Consider the following 23,357-nt stretch of genomic DNA (forward strand, 5'->3'; position numbering starts at 1 on the left):
CTGGTAGCAATCCTGAAATGTGAAGTTGTCCATGCAGTTTTGTTAGGAATATGAACGGCTGTTTACAGTACAAATGATAAAACATCAGGAACATTTAGTAGCAGTCAGTCACAGCCTCTGTTGTGACAACACTGAGCTGTTAGCTTCACATGACTACTACCAGAGAATAAAGTAAAGCGCCTTTTAAAAAAACTGTATCATCTCCGAGTATGATTCATATCAGACCCAGGATACATAGCATGTAAATTTCTTACAGCTATCTCACTGAGCTTAGATAGTTTCGTTTCATACCTTCTCAAATACAGTATCGACCACATACTCTTTTCTTTCCTACTTTCTTAGGGTACCATTTAGAAGAGGAATGGAACAATGGAGAATGAGGCTCCACATCTGTGATCAAGCAAAGCTGATGGACCAACGTGACTCTCTGCAGTGAGAGCAAGGTGCTACTCCAGTGTATGAGGACAGGAATGGAGGAGCCCGTGAGATAAGAGCAGGAGGAAGGCCTCACTGAGGCCCGCACTCTTCTTCCCCAGGCAGAGTGACAATCCCAGCAGTTGTGCAAGTCAAAACCCTCTCTTTCTTTCTCACATGCATCCAGCCCTTCCAGTCCACACATACAAGTTAATGTGGAGGTAAGGGGAGCAGGTGTTACACAGGGACAAAGCTGTCCTAAACTCTGTATCATAGTTGTGAGATTAAACAACTCATTACACAGCTCTTACTGTAATTTAGATGGGGAGAAATAACATTACTATACAACCATATTAAGCATATGGGCTCATAAAAATGCCCTGCCAACCCCAAGAACAACATTTGTTTATGTAAAAGATGTAGCATTTTATTGATGTTACTATGCTTAAGGCAATGTGCTCAGTTCTGAGTCTTGTTGTGTTAGTGTAGATAGCATCAGAGTACCATTGAGGCCAGGCTCAACTCTATACTACCTCCAAACATTTCAATACTTCATGCTTGTAAGTATTCAGAAGTCACTATGGCTCTTTTTTTCTCCCCAAGACAGGGTTTCTCTGTGTAGTTTTGGCGCCTATCCTGGATCTTGCTCTGTAGATCCACCTGGCTCTGCCTCCCAAGTGCTGGGGTTAAAGGCATGAGCCACCCCTGTCCAGCCACTATGGCTCTTTTATACACTCATAATACTTCAAAGTACAGTAAGAAAAAAAAACAAATCTAGATTTTTATTTTAAATATTTTAATGAACTAATATTCTTTTTGGGACGCACATGCTTTTCATATTAAAATTTAGGTTGTAAAACAAGTTCAGGAATTATGCAACAAAATGGGTTGCTGCAAATTGTAGCTGTATTTCCTGAAAGATCTGTTTTAGAAAGCCATAATATTAATTCTGAAAAGTTCCGTGGCAGGAAACCAAGACTCAAGCCTTGTTCTGTCTTGACAACTTTCACAGGGCAGCAGCAGATACTCCCCATATTCTGTCGTGTTTGCATCAACATCCTTCACTTTAAGAGTTAATTTTTGTCGACAATCCTTGGATATGGAACAGTCCCAACAAAGGGCAAAAGTTAACTTGCTTAACCTAAAATGCTGGCATCCTACAGGGTTGCAAATTATGGGATAGTAACAGAAGACCAAAGTCCCTGGAAAGGGAAGTTCCTGCCTCTCCTGGAACAGAGATCCCTGTGGTCTCCTAAATGTCAGTAAAAGACATGGAGGGAATTGGAAGGGAATCAAGTTCTGTGCACAAAAGAAGCTTCAGCAGCAGCTCCCCCATCTGCACCAGCTTCGGTGAGATACCTGAATCTCATGACATAAAAATACATTGCTGCCAATAAAATCTCTGAAGACTGACCATCTGTGCCGTGAGGAGGTGCCAGCACAGAGCGGCTGTAGCAGAAATGGGACAGAGCAGCCCTGACAGGGCGACGCCACCTCCCCGCCTGGGCACGCAACTCACAGAAAGCACTCAGATGCCATTTTGGAAGAAATATTTTCAAGTTCATTTTGCACACATCAAATAAAGAAAAGACAAGTAAACCAAAATCTTAACTTCCTTCATCACAGACCTCTCATCCCAGGGAAGTCTGTGTTTACAAAAAGTTGTTCTGTGTCCCCTTTGAATTAAATAAATCCTAAGACTAAAACAAAACAACAGATATGGCAACATAAACTTACTCCGTCTTTTCCCGACATCCCCTTTGGAAGTTGCTGCTTCATTTAGAAGAACCATCCCCATGGTGATAGCAGCATCTACAGTAGTTGTCAAGGAAACCATAGATAGGTACGAATAAAATCTGCTATTCTTTTTTCCCTGGGTCTGAAGATAATATTCCAGAACAGATAAAGGACAAATGTGAACAGGTGATTGACAATCAACTCTTTGTATATTACAATTACCAATCTTGGAGTTTGCTTTGATTTTTCAGACTTTCATTAGCATATATGAATTATATAGTTTTTAAACATTATAAAATTTCATGTTTTGCGTAAAATATATTCTATGTTTAGTTACAGTGACACACATTATTGGCAATTCTAGATTAGAATGTACTCACCAGGATTTCTTTTTCATCTTTCTCATTGTTATAGCATGTCTGCATAGGTCTGTAGTTCTTGAATTTTAAAAGTATTACTCCGTAGAGTCTTTAGCTCAGGTACCAAGAACAGTCATTTATATGCCTTATACAATCAAGCAAGCATATTAGGATACAATCTGACCAATTGAGAAGGACCTTGAGCCACTCACCTGACATTTTAAGAATGAAAAACAACCATGCTGTGGATATTCCTATTCACTGCCAACTTGACTAGGTTTACAATCACCACATAGATAGCCATAGCCCATGGCACAAGGGGGGTGGGGGAGTGGGTGTCTTCTGAGGTCTAGTGGGAGAGAAGACCCACTCTGAATGTGGCAGCCCCATCCTATGAGCTGGGATCCCGAGCAGAATAAAAAGGGAAAAGGAAGGAAGCTGGCTGAGCAGCAGCAGTCACCTCTCCGCTTCCTGACTGCACATGCAGTGTGGCCCGCTGCCTCACGTTCCCACTGTCCTGCCTTCCTTGCCGTGATGGACTGTGTCCCCTCCCAAAGGGACTTAAAGCAAAGTCCTCGGTAAGTGGCTTTCATCAGTTATTTCATCACAGCAACAAGAAAAAGAACACTACTCACTGACTTAATGTCTGCTTACAACTGTTAATTTACTCAGACCAGATGCCAGGTGTTAGACTGATGGGCATGTCGTACTATCCAAACACTTTTGAGATTATCTACTGCTAAGATTTTAGACCTTACCAACTCTGGAAATATATAGTATGCATCTGTTCAAATGTCAAATCAATTTAAAAAAGTTAGAGAAAAATAAAAGAATTCTAGCTCAGAATTTTTTTCCATTTCCTTAATTATAACTTCCTTGTCTTCATTTTTCCTATCATGTACGTGAATATGGCACCATCAAGTAAGTCTCTTGATTCATCCCTAAATAGCAAAAGCAGAAAGGGTACTACTTGGCTGTGTCTATACAAATAAATGGAGGAAGTCAGAGAAAGTTAGGTGGAGTATGTATTCCCACACTGAGTTAGTTTCCATAACAACAGTATTGAAGTTAAAGTTATATTATTTGTATTTGAGTTAGTGCCAAGACTCATTACCCAACATCTGGATGATAATACCCAAGTCTTCAAGTTATTCTTTTATGTTACCATGACCTCTCTATGTAAATGATTGTCAAACTGTTCCAGCTATTACAGCACTGGAACCTTTTCTGGAAAAATAAACTAGCAGACAAATCTTTGTTAGAGGCTGAACATTATCAGAGATGTATCCCCCCAGCACTGGGTAGTGCTGTCTGTCCCACCCGACACCATCATACACCATGTTCCCTCAAGCTTTCAAGGGAGCCTTAGCACAGAGGCATGAGTCGGCTCAAGTTTGAATGTCACTGAATTCCGGAGTGTCAGTCACAGATCTGGTCTGGTCATGAGAACTGTCCTGCAGAGTTAATGTGAGAGTAAGTCTACAGACTGTAACAATTCATTATTTTTAAAATGTTTGGACAATCTACTGTGTGAGATCCTCTTACTCTGTAATTCCAGAGTGCTAATAATACATAATGGAAAAATGAATTAAAACTGTGTCATTTCTGTTCAGAGACAGGGATTTCTAGTGTTTGGCTCTGCTTTTTGTTATAATTATTTTAAAAATACTATTGTTACAAATGAATATGACTGATGTTGATCTTTAAGGGAGTTTTATTTTAATCTTTTTCTATAACACTCATTTATATTCAAATATAAATTATATCCTCTACATTTACATATGTATTTAATCAAAAAATTCATACAGAATTGTGAAGAATTTTAACCAAAATAAAACCTTTGTGAATAGTAAAAATGTAACTATAATGTTTAGAATTCTATAGGTACTCAAACCAAAGCCAATATTAATTTCACAATTATATCTGACAAATAGCTATCTCAAATCTGTCCATAAAATTGTGCATAAAGTGATAGAAAATTATGTCTTCAAAATGAAAACCCAGGCAATTTTAATGAACATAAAGCTATATGTAAAGACAGTCTCAGGGTCAAATGATACACAGAGAACACAGATATTCACTTGAGTTTCAGAGACATAACCTCAGTAGAGAGTGTATCTTGGTGGGATAAGGACCTGTACAAACTACAACTGTCCACTTGTGTTTATAAACACCCACACACTGGAACCTCCATGGAAAGTGTATCTTAGTGGTGTAAGAACGTGCAACCCTAGCACTTGGGAAGCTGAGCAGTAAGACTGTGACTCAAAGTAAAAGAGCAACAGCACTTGCCTGCTGGGTCCACCCTACTGGGCCCTGGGTTCTGTCTTCCGTGTGAGAGAAAAAAATGCAGGATGTTAATTTGATGAGTTTTCTTTTATTTTTACTATCCTTTACAGTGCCGAACACTGAATACTGCACATCTCATCTGAAAAGCTTTTGGATTTCTTACAAATTGAAGATTTCCTGATAGAAGATTCTAAGATTTTTTTTTTCTTTTTTTTTTTTTTTTTTTTTTTTTGGTTTTTTGAGACAGGGTTTCTCTGCGTAGCTTTACGCCTTTCCTGGAGCTCACTTGGTAGCCCAGGCTGGCCTTGAACTCACAGAGACTCTCCTGGCTCTGCCTCCCCGAGTGCTGGGATTAAAGGCATGTGCCACCACCGCCCGGCTTAAGATTTTCTTAAGAGTATAAAATACTTGATTGCTGTGTCTCAAGGCACCAGGCTGTTCCATCACCACAGTTTCACTTACAGACACTGCTGCAAAGGATTGCTCTTTACAGGACTTTTTACATGGATGCACAGATCTCCTGCACCCAGCCACAGGACATTCGAGGCTAGGCTTGTGTACTTTCCAACTTGTTAGCTGTAATGGTACTGCTCTGGAGGAAGAAAAGCGTTTCCATTTTCCTTACCTGGCATGGAGTACTGCTGCACTGCTGATACCAGCAAGCTGTAAGGAAGAAGCAGCAGCACCACTCGAGGCTGGGCATCTCTGCCATGCTTACTGCTTCTGTCATTTCTCTTCTGCCCAGTTAAGCATCTGGATTTGCCAATGGCTATGTCTCCATTTTGTTCTGAACACTAGTTGAACAAAGTATTATACACAGACTCTCCTACTGTATGTCTTTGGCGTTTATTTCATCATGCAGAAGTTTTTACTTTTAATGTGGAGAAATTCATGTTTCCCTACCACTGCAACCCTAGACCACAAGGGACAGGAAAACTTCTTTTGTTGAATATCTTACAGACATTGATGCAGGTACTATTACCAGTTTGTAAATAAAACAACTGAAGCTTACAGAGACTCTAAGTAAGTCACTCAAAACATGCAAACTGGGCAAACTTAAAAGCAGAAACAAAGTGACAGGGAGGTCTGGGACAGTGGGAAAATGGTGAGAATGGGGCCAAGTGGAGAAAAGCAAACAGACCCAGCATACGATGGTGCTGAAAACCAGTGTAAGATGCTGAATGCCACACTATTTCCATAAACACAAAAACGTATTTTACTATCCGAAAACATTCATATTAGATTCTTAGAAATCAATTTACAAATATTAAATTCCTTCTGAAACACATAGACTATGATCTGGCATTATATGCTCCTATTTCACATTGAAATCAACTTCTCAAAATATTCTGCAGACTAGAGTGACAGAGTACTACCAGATAAATTATCTAAGAGTTTCCATGCAGAGATAATTCCTATTAAGCAAGCAAGAAGGGACTAGAAACCTAAGGTTTAAAATTCTCAGGTTTCAGGATGTTAGAAATTTAGTGCTAAGTGTATACATAAGGAATTACTATCACCTCCATAAAGGGATTCCTATGAATCCCTAGAATTATTTACTATAATCTAAAAATCTAAAATACCAGAAGTCTTAATACACAAGTGACAAAGGCTTTAAATGTCAAAAGAATGAGGCTGAGGGGAAGCATGAGGCGTGGACCACAGTGAGCAAGGTTAATCTGAGACAGCACCAGAGCGTCGGCCAACTCCTGAAGATGGTGACAGCATTACAATCACCTTCCACCTCTCCTGCAGTGGCTTCCCTGGATTGTACAGCCTACTGAGCCATGTGTGACCAGCCTCTCAACAACCTGGGTGGTTATTCCCCAATCTAATTCTATTGATTAAATGTGTTCTCTGACATGTTTCCAATGTGCACATCCTTCTGTTTTGTTTTATAACCCACTGGCTCATCTGTGACCACAGGTTTGGAACACAGTGGGCACACGAGTGAAGACAATGACCGTCTATCTCCAAAAACCCGTCAGTAGCCAAGAGTTCACCAGGAAGGGAGAACCTCATGAGCCCCTCCCTAATCCATAACCGACTCCAATTTACTTCTTAACAAAATCTATGTCCTTGGACACCATTCAAAGCCCTTCTTCTGGGCATCACAAATACATAGTTCCTGGCTGACATCCTCAATTGACTTTGAATAAAGTCTCTTTGCTTTTCTCCTCACATTGGATTTCTTTCAACATGCCTTTATGCTGACAAAATAAAAATACTTAAGGATAACTTGTAATATTGAGATATTAAAAACAGAAAGTCACCTACAATATACAGTACATTTATATGTGGAAAACTAGTCATATAAAATAAAGTGACAGAAGTTATTACTAATAAAGCATAATTTTGTCATGCTAAATGAAAATAAAATATTATGAATACCTAACTTCATCTCTTTCCATACAAATTCAGAGAGATGATGAGGAAGAGAAACATAATTTAAAAAAAAAGCTAATTGCATCTATTCTTGGGGTAGTACAGTTGTAGGTCTTTGTTTTCTTTACTGACTACAGGTTTTCTGTAAGGTATAAGGCCTAAAGATGTAAATACTATTGGCTATGCATCCCACATAATGTCTGTTGCTACTACTCATCTAGCTGTTTTAATACAAAAAATGGTCACAAAAGTGTGACTGTGGGCCAACACAGCTTTATTCAAAGGGCTAGCAGGTAGGGTAGATTTTGCCTACACTCGTCCTAGTGTGACACCAAAATAATCATATAGACTCGGAACTTAGGACCATTCTTTTCACTTGAAATTCGAGTGTCTGTTTTAGTAAACCCCTGTGCGTACAACACTACGGAAGAAAGGTTAACCCAGAGGGATGACCGAAAGCAGGTTGTGCACAAGCCAAAGGTCAACTACAGTGACAGCATCAGGTCACAAAGAGGGACAGCTGCCTTCTTGGGTTTCTGTGAAGGCTAATTTTCTAGGCTTTTAATAGAACAGAGGAGCTAGACTTAAAATTTGCTGGTTATAATGAAGACATACAAATTAAAGGACAATGGTTATAAATCTCACCAAGCTCCATCCTCTCTATCAGAACAGTTCATGAAGAATAAGGTAACTCTCACTCTTTATCAGAGAAGCTTCTCTATGTAAAGGTGGAGACCATTACAGAAAACAATTCCTACACAAAACCATAGCTCTCATCATAAAGGGAATTAAAGATAGTTTACTATGGAAACATTTTTTTTTTTGAGTGACTACGGCCTGGGAACATAGATTTAGATTACCCCAAATTCTCTGTTCCAATATGGAAGAAATTTCACAGTTTTACAGAACAAAGAAAGTCATAGTAAGGCAAGATAAAACTAAATAGTGGGTACATCAGATTGACACAGCAAGACGGTTGGGAAGCTTTTCTATAGGATGAAGATGCTACTCAATGACATTCTTAGCTTACTTTCTTACCTAAGGTCACTCTAGTAAACATCAATGTTTTGCTTTTGAAATTAGACATTACTAAGTCAATGAACACAGTAAGCTGAAATTACATGCAATTCAATGTATGGATCCAACTGTGTCATCAATAGAAAGGATAACATGACACAAACAGATGCAGAAGATAAGATGGTCAACATGGTTTGGTGAATTTCAGAAACACAGCGTTTCACTTTCCTGGCATAATAAACTAGACATTTAAAAACTCTTTTCGAACCTGTTCTAAAAGCTTAGGCCTATAAACAGTGTCTTTTTTTTAAAACTAACCTGTAAGTGAACAATTGGAAGCCTTCCATCTCATCCTAGAAGAATGAAATTATTTCAGCATTTTCCAGTACAGATTTTATGACTATAATGATACCAAGGGCTGGATTTTCCTAATCATCTATTCTTTTGTCATTTAGACCAATAAAATGCATCTCTGTATTCAATTTGTGACTAGTGAAATTCTAAGGGGAAAAATGAAATAGAGATTAAACTAGTGGGTTTTTGAATCCTATGCTTTATGTGTGCTATTTCATCTAGTCCACATAGAAGAAAGTAATATATTTTTGTCCTAATATATATATATATTATATATATATATATACACACACATATATATGTATATATATATACACACACACATACATACATACATATATATCCGACACACATTTTGCCCTTTTAGTAAGCTCCCATTAGAGGAAAATCATTTACACACACACACACACAACAACACACACACACACACACACACACAGAGAGAGAGAGAGAGAGAGAGAGAGAGAGAGAGAGAGAGAGCGAGCGAGCGCAACACCTAGGCAGAGGTAATCAATGAAGAGTAAAATCAATACTTTGAAATTTAATAACCAGTAAGAGAGAGAAATTTATAATCTACAAATGATTCAGCATAACAGAAAATACAGTGTTACAGGAAGTAATTACATGGAATTAGAAAAATTAGTTTTAAGGTTAATATATTTTAAAAGCCTTGATATTTACTGCCACAAAAATAGCAATCTGTTAGCATGCATCTCTTCTTTACCTTTTCCAGAACCTCATATTTTAAAGGATACTCAGTACCAGAATGATGTGTGACTCTGCCACAAACTGGGCCTGGCTGCTCCCATGGATATAGCTCTGAAAATGAAGAAAATAAAAAATCACAAATGGGGAAAAGTAACTGGTTCACAATTCTGTGAGGCATATAACCCATACAGTAATCTACCAATTAAGCTCCTACTTATAATTCTTTTGAGTAACTTCTAGTTAACGGGGAATAGATTATAGAGGTTAGATGATGTTACTATAAACTGTAGAAAACAACTGGATAGCAAGTCATCTCACACGCATAAACTTTACTTCTTAATAACACTACACACACACCAACACATGAAGCAGTGACTCTAGCAGAGTTCCTTGGAAAGACACTGGACAGAGTAACGCAACAGTCAAGCAAGCAAGTTTTCTGCTTCTTACTGTTTTTAAATTGGCCTGCACAATGTCCAGCCATTCTTTGCCACATCACCAACATCTGGAGTAAGGAGTTATCCTTAGAAAGGAACACACGTTACTAGCCCTGAAGCACTCTGTTATGATCCCTTATGAAGGCCACTGGTTTCTGAAGTTGCATTATTATTTTTAACACTTTTGTCAGCACTAACACAATGGATTTCATTCTGACCTCCTCATGCACGTGCCGCTGCACTCTCTTCTACCAAGCCACCCCAAATGCCTTCCTGGTTCTCTCCACCCCCTATTGCTAGTGCCCCCAAATAGTTAGTTCCCTTTTCTGGGTAGTTGCTTTAAATAGTAGTCCTTGCCTTGTTTTTCCATGTTGGAGAAAAAAAAATACAGCATCTTGTAATGAAAATAAGCATTCTGATTTTCTATATCATATATAGCACACAATTATGTTATTTGAGTTCCAAGAGGTCCTGTAATTCTTTTGTTCAATTTTGTTTTGTGACAACCAACAGCAGAAATCTGTGTGTTTTAATGAGAAGCACACTTAACAAGGGACCAGATTATTCCTTCCTGGTGCTATCTTTGGGTAACTTAAAAAATAAATTCAGTATTCTCCCATCAGTAAAATCAGGAACTCTTATTAGATACCTCCTAGGTCTTTTGAAGTACAACTTACATTGTGTTATCAGTGTTGTTTTTTGGTACTTTATTCTAATTTCTCCAGTATTTTATTTTTTACTGTTATTGTGTGTATGTGCGTGCGCAATGTGTTGGGGAGGGACCACATGTCAGGGCACACTTGTGCAAGTCAGAGGACAGCTCTGTGGAGGGCGTTGTTTCTTTCCATCTTTGCCTGGAGTCCGGGGTTCAAACTCAGATCACCAGGCATGCTCTGCAAAAGCTCTTACTTGCTGAGCCATCTTGTCTATCCCATATTTTCAAGTAGTCTATTTTTTGAAATTCTTCTCTCATACATTACATCCCAACTTCAGTTTCCTGTCTCTCCACTCCTCCCAATCTCCTCCTACCCCCCTCTCCCTCCAGAAAAGAGCAGTATCTCCTGATCTAACACATCTGTTTTTACCTCTCATTCTAAGTACTTCATAACAGAACTGCCTCATTTGTAGACCGGTTGTGTACAGATCTATTCTTTAAGCACAGTCTCAGGAAAGTCCAAATATTAGTCACTTCTAATTCACTCATAAGATGACCTCTAAAATCCTGTCATTAATATTCTTTTCTGACTCTATTAATATTCTTACATGGAAACTACTATAACTGACAAACATAATCTACGTGCTAATCATATAAGACGAATCCTCACAAATATGTGACACTGGCAAAACACAAAACAACCATCCAAATAAATACTACAAACTGTAGTTGACATCAAGTCTGACTAGAGCTAAGATTCAAAGAACCAACAAAGAGTAAGTTTTTATTCTTTTATTAATTTAATCATAAAGATAATAAGAATTATATCCATAATAGTATAGTAACAGCTATTTTTATGGACTACTCATTCTGTCTAAGGCATTTAAGAATTCTACTTGAAGCTTGCAGAGGAGTTTTAACAGCCCTATAATGTACCATGATTTATTATAGCCATTTTATACATTTTATAGAAATCTCCAGGTTTTTGCAAGCTTTGGGAATGGAACTTTGGTCTTTGTGATTCAAAAGTTGGGCTTTTATTCTACTGCAGTACACTGTCATTTGCTTCATGTGTGATAAAATGTGTAATTTCCTACTTTAATCTTTTAACAACCAAATAAAATAGTTATTACCTGTCATCTCCCTATGATAAAATGGAACTTAGAAATTTAATTCTTTGCTCAACATTGTACAATTAGTAATTATCTTCATTATATCAACAAAGTTTAATTTTTTTAAAATTAATCCTTACTTGGCAATCAGATAAGCAATTGTTGAAACATAAAGAAATTAAAGTCAGTATTTATATAACTGCCTAAAATAACTGAATATATCAGTTTAGTACAATATGCCCCAACTTATGTAACAATTGCAAGGCACCATGTCTATTTTAGAATAAAATAAGGAGAAATTCAGGCATTTTTTAAGTGAGAGATTTTAAAACTCTCCTGCTTGTTCTAAGCAACAGAATCTTCTCCAATAAAGTTTCTGTCAGGGTCACTGAGGAGTTCCCACTGAGAAGAAATGACCCCATGGTCACATAACCCCTCTCCATCAGATCACCCTGTCCTCTCGAGGGACTGTCTCCACTCATTTCTAGGTTGCCACTCTTGATTCTGCTCCTCCACTGGATCTCTTCCTTGAAAATTATGGCAGCCCCTGCTTTCCAGTACTCAGTTACCTCCAAACTCTGGGTGTTTCAGAGATCCAGAGGCTTGGGCCCCGATTTCCAGTTCTCAGTTACTTCCAAACTCTGGGTGTCTCAGAGATCCAGAGGCTTGGGCCCCTGCTTTTCAGTTCTCAGTTTCTTCCAAACTCTGGGTGTCTCAGAGATCCAGAGGCTTGGGCCTCTCTTCTGTACTCCCAAGGCATTTTTATCCAACCTAAGTACTTCAGTTATTAAATCTGTACACATGGCTCTCGCATTTGCTTGCAGACCAATAAGATATCTATCTAATTCCACTTCTACCAATCGCATTAATAGATCCCACCTGGAGGTCTGAAACTTACAAAAGACTAAACAAATTCTTGTTACACTTTCCTTTCTACTACAGAATTTGCGATTTCTCTCATCTCAGGAATAGCAACTTGATTTATCCAGGTGTTTAGGCTAAACCCTGAAACCATCTTTGCATCCTTCCCCCAGCTCCTCTCCTCTCTTCCCATACATCCCACCATTCAGAAAACACCACGGGCTCTGCTTTTTAACATCATTCCCAATCCAGCACTGTCAGCACGTACAGGAGAAGCTGCAAAGGTGCCTATGGGAGAGAGCCTAAGATTGACTGTCAGCTTACTGCAAGGACACCTTCATTCTCTTCGCTGCACCCCATCGGTCTAGCTGCCAGTCAAATTAATCCCGTTTAAAGCACACCAGATCCTATCATTACCTTGCTCAGAATCCTTCAACGCTTTCCAAAATGTGTGTAGGAAATCTTACCACAGAATGCACTGTTTCCAGTCACAAAACAAAGACTTGTGTACTTAGCTCCAACTGTATTGGAAGGAAGGAAAGAAGGAAGGGGGGAAGGGAGGGAGAAAGGAGGGAGGGAGGGAGGGAGGGAGGAAGGAAAGGAGGGAGGGAGGGAGGGAGGGAGGGAGGGAGGGAAGAAGGAAGGAAGAAAGGAAGGAAGAAAGGAAGGAAGGAAGGAAGGAAGGAAGGAAGGAAGGAAGGAAGGAAGGAAGGAAGGAAGGAAGGAAGGAAGGATGAAACCAAACAGGTATACTTGGGCCTTAGAGTTATGGATTCATAATGGATATGTAGCATCTGAGGCCTTCAGAGAATGTTCTGAATCTGCAACTATCTATGTACCTTACCATAAACACGTCAACTAAACTCAATTATCTCAACTTTAGGAAGAGAAAAGGAGAATGAATAATAGATTAAATATAAGAATAATAAATATAAGAATGTTCTATTAAGTTATTAATACAGTATCTATCTCTCCAGAGCAAATAAAAATACTCAAGAATGCACCACTAAAATAGCTTGTAATTTATAAACATTAAAGAAACATGTTTAAGTACTTACAATTGACAAATTCATTGTATTTTTCACATGTGAAATTAGTGGATTGAATTGATAATATTAAAACTTTAGGATTTAATTAACTAGCATTAATTTGACTTTTTACTGAGCAGTGAATGATCATCAGGCATTGATTTAGGCTCTTAAATTCACACATTCAACTCCAAGAACATGGCCAGGAAAGTCCAACCATGAGAGTGGTGGCACTCACTGAAAACCACAAGGCAAACAAAGGGACATAAAGTCAAATGCAGATTCTGCCGCTCTCTCTGGAAACTTCAACTCATGTCCTTTGTCTATAGATGTCTGTCATCATGCTTCATTGTGATTAAACTAGGATACACAGCTTTAAACTGGTTCTAAAGATTTGTATTTAACTGGTGCATGCACTTTCAAACTTTTTGAAAGAAAGACTGTCAATCATGATTCTTTTCAAGCTAAAGCAAGGTATCCATTTACATAGTTTTTCTCATTTTGAAGAGAGAAGTATCACAAGCTAAGTGTAATTTACTCCAAACTGTATAGCTAACTTACGTTTATAACGGTACTGAATGTGAAAGTCAGTTGAAGAAAAAACTGTACTATCTTTGCCATTACACATATCCATTTTACCAGACATTTGCCAAAACATTAGAGATGTTGCTCACTCACTGAGAGTACTGATAGTTCACAGAACGTGTAACATAAAATTAAAAGAACAGTTCGTACAGATCATCCACCATAGTCATATTACAGTGGTCCTAGTCTTATTTAGAATAAAATTTCATCAGCCTTAAGTTTGCACAGCAAAACATAAAAAGACATGGGATTATCTATTTTCCTAATTTGAAATTAGTTTTTCTATTTTAGTCACAGGATTCAAATGGAAACTATTGTCCACTGGCTTATGTATATTATTAGACATATAAAAGCAGATTTAGTCTTGGTTCAACTCTTTTTAACACAGAAAAACATATCCTTTTAAGTTTACTCAAGCCTCCTATACCAAGTTGATATCACCCATGTAATAAAAGATAAGGATTTAACTACTGTCTTAGGAACCTCAACAGAATCTGTTTTAGTTAAACAGGTTTTGGAAAATGTTGAATATTACTCTTAAGAAGAATGCCAAAAACTATGTGGAAAAAAATACAGGCCAACATCTATTTCTTTTCCTAAATTCTTTACTAGAAAAAAAAATCTGTTTAAGCCAGTATTGAGATATATGACTTTATTTTCTTCATTTGTATACATGTGCTATATTTTTAAAGATACATTTAAAATATCAAGGTTACACAAATCTCCATGGCTATGATGCTAGTACTTAGGAGGCTGATGCAGGAGACAGTTTGAGGCTAATCTGGGTTACACAAATTCAAAAACCAAACCAAAGCCTACATGATAGAAATAGTTCAACAATATTAGGTTACTCAAGTAACAGTTTGTCTTATTTCCAAGTTAAAAAAATCACAGAATATCTTTGTCGTGCCTCCCCTCCCCCCACTTTTGACTTTTTGAGATAGGGCCTCACATAGCCTAAGGTAGGTAGCCTCAAATTCACTTCACAATGTAGGGGAGAAGATGACTTTGAACTCCTGAGCCTCTTGTTTCCATCCCAAGTGCTGGGATGATAGGTATGTACTTCTGTGCCTGGCTTACTCATTTCTTTTCTTCAAAAGCAGCTGATGGCCAAAGGACCCCAGAACTTGTCCAACACTGGAAGCATTGCTGTCTTTCTTTCCTGCTCCACATGAATTCTTCCTGTGTAATCTGATGTAATTTTCAGTCTACCATGGCATAGAAGTTCTTTCTTCCTCTTTGGATGTATCATGCCAAGTACTCCAGTGAATCCCTGTAGCCTGTTACAACTGCTTATTTATTACCTTACAATACAAGGGAATCTTAGACTCAAATCTAGACTTGAAATCTAAGAAAATCTTTCAGCTACCTAGCATGTGATTTAATTTCTTTGTCGGTATTGAAATTATTACGAGAGAGAGAGAGAGGGAGGGAGAGAGAGAGAGAGGGAGGGAGAGAGAGAGAGAGAGAGAGAGAGAGAGAGAGAGAGAGAGAGAGAGAGAGAGAGAGAGAGAAACATATCCAATAGACTTCAAGGATGTCAGCTCTAGTTGCACGGATGTGGAAAAATAGATTGGCTTCTAATATTTAAATTTGAACTTAAATTCATTGACTTTAGTCTTCTGCTATTGAAAATCTTTGGAATTCACTTTGGTTGCTGGGGAATTTCTACTAGGAGTGTCCCAGCATTGCTGACGGACCCCACAGCCTACAGAAAATGAAAGGCGTTTTTCTTTGTAGGAAGGAATTAGGCTTATTATGTGCCTCAGTGTGCTCAGAAAGCCCAAACAAACAAACCATCATGAACTGGGGGTCGGGGGTGGGGCAGAACCACAGGGGCTGGAGACTGAAAAGTCCAAGATCAAAGTACCAGGAGGACTAGTGTGTAAGAGGCAATTGTCTTGCCTGGGTTTCAAGAGAGCCACCTTCTCACTGTATGGTCACATGAACTCCTTGGTGAACTGTTAGTTGTGTGTGTGTGTGTGTGTGTGTGTGTGTGTGTGTGTGTGTGTGTGTGTGTGTGTAGCTTCTTTCTGCTCACAGAGACACCAAACCTGTAAGATAAAGGTCCTCTTTTTATGACCTTCTCACCTCTACTTCCTGAAAATATGACTTCTAAATATTGTCAACTGACTGTTGTTCATACGTCAACATAGGAAGCCATGCGAAGGGCAGCATTCAGAGTACGGTACTTACTGGTTCCATGTCAGGACACCATTCCTAACTACCATCCAGGAGAGATGCAGGATGACTCTCTGGTCTTCAGATTCTTTTGTGTGCCAAGTTATTCAGAATACATAAAATAAATAATACTATTTCCTTTTCAGTTTCTCAGAATACTAGAGGTCAAGAATGGATACTTTTGTTCTGTAAAGACCGGGCAGACAACTGATTGCACTTTGTGCTAGCACTTTTAAAAACTTTAAAGGTAGTCTTAGAATGAATGTCCCACTGTGTCTAACTATAATCCTGCCTAAGGGAGAACCAACTGAGCCTTTAGTAAAAAGCATGTAAACATAAAGCAAGAAAGAGAGGAAGAAGAAAGACAGGATGGGATGCAAGCAGGCAGGGTTGAGGATACATCCTGGGTCACCAAGATCACTATGCAAAATACGCCCAAATCCCTCACTGGTATTCTAATATAAGTTCCTTTATCTTGTACAGCTACACATTTCCAGCTCTATCCTTGGAACCTCCTTTGTATTCCTCAAATGACATCAACTTCTCTAGGCAGGATTAATTTTTACTAGGGAGCTACAATGCAGAGCAGATGAGCCGGAGATAATAAAATGGCTAGGTCAAGTCTTTCTGGGTTCATTTTAAAAAAGAGGGACAAATAGGTATTATCTACCTTCAGTGTTTGATTTCCCTAGAGGTTGTTCATACTCTGTGCTTGAACTTTCTATGCATTTCATTAAATAATGGGCCCAAACTAAAAGTGATAGAAACTGGAAAATTAAACAGTTCATGAAAACTGTGGTAAACTTTAATTATTTGCCACTAGAAGTACTTTATAACTGTCAACTCTTAGTAATAATCTCAAATCTATTGTTACCTGAACATTTAGAGGCACTTTTTATTATTCTTCTGAGCTAAATGACCACAGCACAAAACCTGGCTCAGGCATACTCCCAAAGGGTTCTGTAATTTTAACATCCCCCCTTTGATGACTAAAAAGGCTGATCATTTACTTAAGCAAGTATTTCTCAAAAGAAGTCTCAAGTTGTGTATGCATGAAATTTACCTGAGATACATTCTAAAAAAATATTATGGGTTTTTATAAACAGGGTAGAGCATGTAAGAAATAGTTGGTGGTGGGCCAGAGTTAACATTTCATTATATTAGAGGCTTTCTGGAAAGGGGCAATGTTGTAATCATGTATTTTAGAAAGGTTAGAAACTCAGAAGAAACATTTTACTAGTACGTTCTTTAACACAATCAACTGTCATGGCAAATGTAGGAATTTGGAGTTCATATAGAGTGATGGTTGAAAATCGAATAGAATCAACAGTAGGAAACTACCTGACATAAATCAGAGAGGTAATATTGTCTTAGTTAGGATTTCTATTGCTGTAACGAAACACCATGACCAAAAAGAAAGTTGGGGAGAAAAGATTATTTAGCTTACACTTTGATCTCACTGTATATCATCAAAACAAGTCAGAACATGAGCTCAAACATGGCAGGAACCTGGAGGCAGGAGCTGATGCAGAGGCCATGGAGGGGTACTGCTTCCTGGCTTGCTCCCCATGGCTTGCTCAACCTGCTTTCTTATAGAACCCAGGACCACCAGCCCAGGGGTGACACCACCCACAATGAGCTGGGCCCTCCCACATCAATCACTAATTAAGAAAATGCCCAATATCAGCCATGGATTCCCTTGTCCTCCCCGCGACTGCCCCCCGCCCCGCCCTCCCCCCAGCCTACCCCCCATTCCCATCTCCTCCAGGGCAAAGACTCCAACAGGCCTTTCTACAGCTGGATCTTAGAGAGGCGTTTTCTCATTTGAGATTCCCTGCTCTCAGATGACAGCAGGCTGTACCAAGCTGACACAAAACTATCCAGTGCAAACAGCAACCGACAAATCTCTAAGAATTCTGATTTCAGTAATCATGTTTAGTGGTCAGACTTTCTAGCATAGCATAAGAGACAGAGTGAAATGTCAGGGAGTCAGAAAGCAAGCCTACTGTGGACTGTGAGTCTAAAGGTACACTAGACGCTCTTAACAGAAGACTAACGAAATCCAATGTCTGCTTAGCTGTTGCCCTAAGTCAGGCAGGATCTAATTCTGACCCCTCTATGGAAATGTGTTGGCCTAAACAGGGAAGTAAATAACGTTCACTCCTTTAAAACTTTACCCGAATGACAGAAACAGACTAGCCACACAGGTACTGTGAGTAAGAGAAAAGCAAACTCCAACAACAAATAAACAGTACTGGAGAGATTCTAAGCAGAGTAAGCTCAAAAAGCCAGAACTTGTCCCTCCTGAGACAATCAGTCAATAAAGACAGGCAGGGCTAGAAAAGTCCAGGGAGAACAGAAAATCCCGAGCTAAATGGTCAAGGACAGCTGGAGGAAGGAGCTGTCTCTGAAGAGCCATTTGTCCCTTTTGAACAAAGCAGGAGCCACGGCCATGTGAAGACCTTCTGGTCTGCAGATGAAGAGACAAGAGAAGGAAGTTTCATCGGAAGAAGAAAGGTTCAACTGCAAAGCACAAGCTGAAAGGCTGTGGTCTCTGAGTCACCTTCCAAAGAGTTTGAACAAAGAACTTTGTTGGGGACACTGTTCTCTACTTACAGATTTCATTTTAGTCAGTAACAAAAGAAACTTTGAAATGTATTACATCCTTACTTTCATAGAAATTTCTTTCTTTACTATTGTAATAAAAAAACAAAAATGACTTGTTATATTTCTTTGCATTTCAACACCTAACTGAATAGCTAACAGTGAAATACTGTGACTATGTAATCAATAACGTAAATGATTTTATAGCTTTGTCACATCAGGGATTCATGACAAGTGTAATTAATTAAATTTTGAGTTTTAATAACCTTTTTATCATGGAAAATAAACTACTATGGGAATTTCTGTTTGTTTAACTTCCATCCCAGGAAACCAAGGGTCTAGCAAGCAATCTACCACTGAACCAAATCCCTAACTTTTGATCTTCCTTTTATGGACCTGTGAGTAAGGATTTCGGCCAGGTTCTCAGTCTTCACCTCACAGTGTTCTCTCTATGAGCAAAGTCATGTGTATAATGAATAATGCCTGGGTGGTCAGGCAAGTTTTTTCTTAATAGTAAATCATTTATAGTAAATGGTAGATGGCTCATGAATCATTACTTTGATTTGTATTTACTGTTGGCCGCTGCCTCACTGATTACAACTTATGCCCAGTGTTTGTCCCATTACACCAAGCTGGACTATCTGCTACTGTACGTCTCCTATTACAGTACTTCGGGTAACTTCGGGTTATACTGTTGAGAGTTCTTATACATTGTCTTAACGTTCCTACATTTTACACAAAGTCAACTGCTTCCAAGATCCAGTGTCATCCTTTTTTTTCCTACCTAGCTAGGACTACTACATTCTGGTTAACTAGTATGTGGAGATACCGCCTCTAAATTTTGACTGCAGATTCACCTTGACATTTCATGTGAAGTACAGTGTGACAGCACGGTAGATGAAACCTGCCTAAGAAATGAAAATGACACCGATAAGGATTCAGATAGTAGACTCATAAGACAGTTGACAATGCCACAGCTTTGCAGGTCTCCAGACTAGATGTATCTAATAGTGAATGTTACTGGTTGAGCCTGTTAACCTACCCAATGAAACCGTACAGCACTGACATGGTTTTCTGTTTTTAAGGCTGCCTATTTAAATGTTAAATATTAACAACACCAATCTTTGTTTTTACCTAGTACACCATCAGTAAGAATCCATATGTATGAGTACGAGTATGAAATAGAAGTTCTGCTTCTACCCTAAAGCTATAGCAGTGAATACAGTACTTACCTTCAAGAAAAGTTCCACAGGCTCATTATTAAAGGGGTTGTGACTCTATACCAGACAGTATGGAGTAGGCATGTTCTATAACTAACCTAGTTTCCTCACCTGTAAAATGGGGATAAAAGACTTTCTCATTCATATGATTGTTTCAGGGCCATCAGAAGCTACTGCCAAGACTATTGGTTATTTATCTATGGGAGGGAACATAGAGAAAGTAAGTTGTTGCCCACTAGAAACCTCACCCCAATAACTAGTATTTATGGTGCTAGAAGAAATTTTGTATGTTACTAGAGGAAAAAAATAACCATCAGTATTACCCAGTTACATATCCTGTGACTTAAATAAGACCTGCCTGCAAGATATATGGGGGCAACAGTAGCACAGATGTTATGGAGTTACCCCTTTTTACTGGATTTACGGCCCAGTACATGAAATGGAACCTATAACTGACTGCTAAAGTCAATAACCTGAGACTAAGATTGCTCACGGGCTTGGGAGAAAATATAATACTATTATTCTGCTAAAGAACATAATAATAAAATGACTCCTCATCACATATCACTCTACCTATAGAGCAAAACATTGCTCAACACTCATCAGACAAGCTGTTTCTTGCAGTAGATGTTAATTAACAGAGATCTAAAACACCAGAAAGTACAGAGAGTGATATACTTTGGAGCACTCAATCCTAAACAGGGTGTCTTTATCATACCCCTTCCTTCAAGACTCATCTGTGGGGCAGAAAAATTTAAGAGCCTGAGGTGATAGATGATTCTAACGAAATGGCACCCTCTCTACACAACAGCACTAATATAGATGACCTCAGAAACTATGACAGCATGGACAAGACCTGCACAGGTTCAAATCAGATAAGATCCCAATGCTAAGAAGGGAAAACAGACACAAAGTGACATTCTGAACCAAGAAGCTTACTACAATTGGTATCTGCAGAAAAAAAGGAAAATAAGTTTTCTCTAAAGGAGTGTTACTGCATTTTTCATCAACCACATTCCAGGAACAGGAGTACTTGGCCAATACACACACAAAAAAGACACTCTTTTTGGGGGGTGCATCTTTTGTTTTGGCATTTTGTTGTCTTACTCAATTTCTGTTTTTAGTTTATCTGTTTGGTTAGTTTGTTTTTATTGTTTTATGTTTTTTTTTGAGAGAGACAGAGAAAGAGAATGAACAGAAATTGGGTGTTAAGTAGGATGAGGGAGGAGTGGAGAGAATGGACTGAAGTTGGGTGTGTAAGTAGATGAGGAGGAGTGGAGAGAGGAGAAAGAACTCAAGAAACTAGACATCAAGATACCAAACAATCCATTTTAAAAAAAATGATATACAGATCTAAACAGAGAGTTCTCAATAGAAGAATCTCAAATGGCCAAAATATAGTTAAGGATAATTTTCTTGATCTATACTACCTACCAAAGTTAAGTCAAGATCAGACAATCAATTTAAACAGACATATATTCCCTAATGAAATAGGATGAGTAATTTAAAGTCTTCTAACAACAACAAAAGACCAAGATCAGATGGTATTAGTGCATAATTCTACTAGATATTCAAGAGGAGTTAACACCAATACTCCTCAATTTATTACATAAAATAGAAACACAAGGAACATTATCCAATTCTTTTAATGTCACAGTTACCCTGATATATAAACCACATAAAGACCCAATAAAGTCAATTAACCAATATCCCTCATGAACCTACATGTAAAAATTCCCAATAAAATACTTATAAATCAAATACAACAACAAAGATCATCCACCATGATCAAGTAGGCTTCATTGCAGAGACACAGGGATGTCTCAACATATGTAAATCAATAAATGTAATCCACCATAGAAGCAGACTAAAAGACAAAATCCACATCATCTCATTACTTACAGAAATGGCCTTTTACAAAATCTAAGACCTCCTCATGATAAAAGTCCTAGAGTGACTAAGAATACAAGGGATACACCTCAACACAATCGAGGCAAGCCCACAGCCAAAATCCACCTGAATGGAGAGAAACTCAAAGCAATTCCACTAAAATTCAGAACAAGACAAGGTTTTCCATTCTCTCAATACCTATATTATATAGCAGTTGAAGTCTTAGCGACAGCAATAAGACAACTGAAGAAAACAAGGGGATACAAACAGGAAGGGAAGAAGTCAAAGTATGTTTGCCAGTCTTAAGTGCTTCTGTCAGTAATGATCTAATGATTTAACCCCCAGCTATTACCTCTCTCCATCTAATCAATCACAAAGTTATCTTGTTTAGATTTCTCACTTTAGAGGAAGACTAAGCACTTCCACACAACTGATCCTGTCTTAGTGCTGAGCATATCAAGCTTGCAGTAAGGGCTCTTTAATATTTATTCTGAAATCTCTTGACTCTTACTCAAAGTTCCCAGGCGACCATGTTCATGAGTCTACTGCTCAACAGATCCTGAAAATAAAATGCCTCACACAAGCCAACACAAGCCACTCACAGACCTTGGCAATCCAGGACAAATATATCTTAATTAATGACTCAATAAATTAAAGGTCTACTCAATACCTGAGAAGGGCTATACTTCAATGAATAAGAAAAAAAGGAAACATGAAACAGCACATTTGCAGAAAAGCAGCATGTAGGTGTAAGTTACCTAATCATGTAAGGCACTCACAAAATCTGTGCTTTTTGGTGTTTTTGAAACAGGGTTCCTCTGGGTGGTTTTGGTGCCTGACCTGGATTTTGCTCTGTAGACCAGGCTGGCCTTGAACTCACAGAGATCCACTTGGCTCTGCCTCCCTGTGCTGGGATTAAAGGCGTGGGCCACCACCACCCAAAACCTGTGCTTTAAGAACTGTATTTGGTAAACTGAATTTTGTAAGACTTAGATCCAAACCTGCTCTAATAAAAATTGTCGCTTTGTGTTGCATTGACTTTTAACCCCCATTTTACCTCTGCCAAGGTTCTTCAGGTTGTGTCATAGTTGCACTGACGTCTATCATGGAATGACTTATAATCTAATCATTTCACTATGTTTCATCTTGATTTTAAGGTCATAACACATTTACCTGTTTCAGCAAAGATTCTCCATTTGTCCATCTCCATGATACAGCATTTATTATTTTAAAAATATTATGATACTTAGTGCTTGTAGTACTAGATTTCTACTTTAGTCACAGCTGATTTTATGTCATAGTGATGTCTGTATGAATCTTAAGTCCATACTGCTATCAATTTGGGGGAAAGATACAATTTATATAGTCTGAGTTTGAATTCTTTGTTGCTTTAAATAAAATAACCTTCAAATGATTGTTTGGTAGTGTTTTGTGACAACATAAATACAAAATTATCTTATGCAGCATAAAATAAAATGATTACATAGATATATTCATACTTAGAAAATATGAAAATATCTT

General features: G+C 38.3%; 1 protein-coding gene and 1 long non-coding RNA gene across 21 annotated transcripts in view; one reads left to right on the plus strand and one right to left on the minus strand.

The window, feature by feature from the left end:
* Nucleotides 1–6,666, plus strand: part of LOC121823360 (uncharacterized) — a 57,362-nt gene extending 50,696 nt beyond the window's left edge. For 13 of the 18 annotated variants that reach the window (XR_013045337.1, XR_013045329.1, XR_013045338.1 and 10 more), the window contains 3 exons: nt 343–536; nt 1,427–2,257; nt 4,910–5,002. This is a non-coding gene — a long non-coding RNA (uncharacterized LOC121823360). Of the gene's footprint in view, nt 1–342; nt 636–1,426; nt 2,258–4,909; nt 5,003–5,263 lie in introns of those variants that run through there. The other 5 variants (XR_006064763.2, XR_006064758.2, XR_013045331.1 and 2 more) reach the window with 3 other exon arrangements.
* The window catches only part of Tusc3 (tumor suppressor candidate 3), a 174,996-nt gene that overhangs the window by 12,589 nt on the left and 139,050 nt on the right, over nt 1–23,357 (minus strand). For all 3 annotated transcript variants that reach the window (XM_076553512.1, XM_006973967.4, XM_076553513.1), the window contains 2 exons: nt 9,311–9,374; nt 2,152–2,226 (listed from right to left, as the gene is read on the minus strand). In XM_076553512.1, coding sequence (XP_076409627.1) covers nt 2,152–2,226; nt 9,311–9,374 — 139 coding nt within the window. The remainder of the gene's footprint in view (nt 1–2,151; nt 2,227–9,310; nt 9,375–23,357) is intronic.

This window comes from Peromyscus maniculatus, chromosome 17, assembly GCF_049852395.1.
Source record: "Peromyscus maniculatus bairdii isolate BWxNUB_F1_BW_parent chromosome 17, HU_Pman_BW_mat_3.1, whole genome shotgun sequence".
Taxonomy (NCBI): Eukaryota; Metazoa; Chordata; class Mammalia; order Rodentia; family Cricetidae; genus Peromyscus; species Peromyscus maniculatus.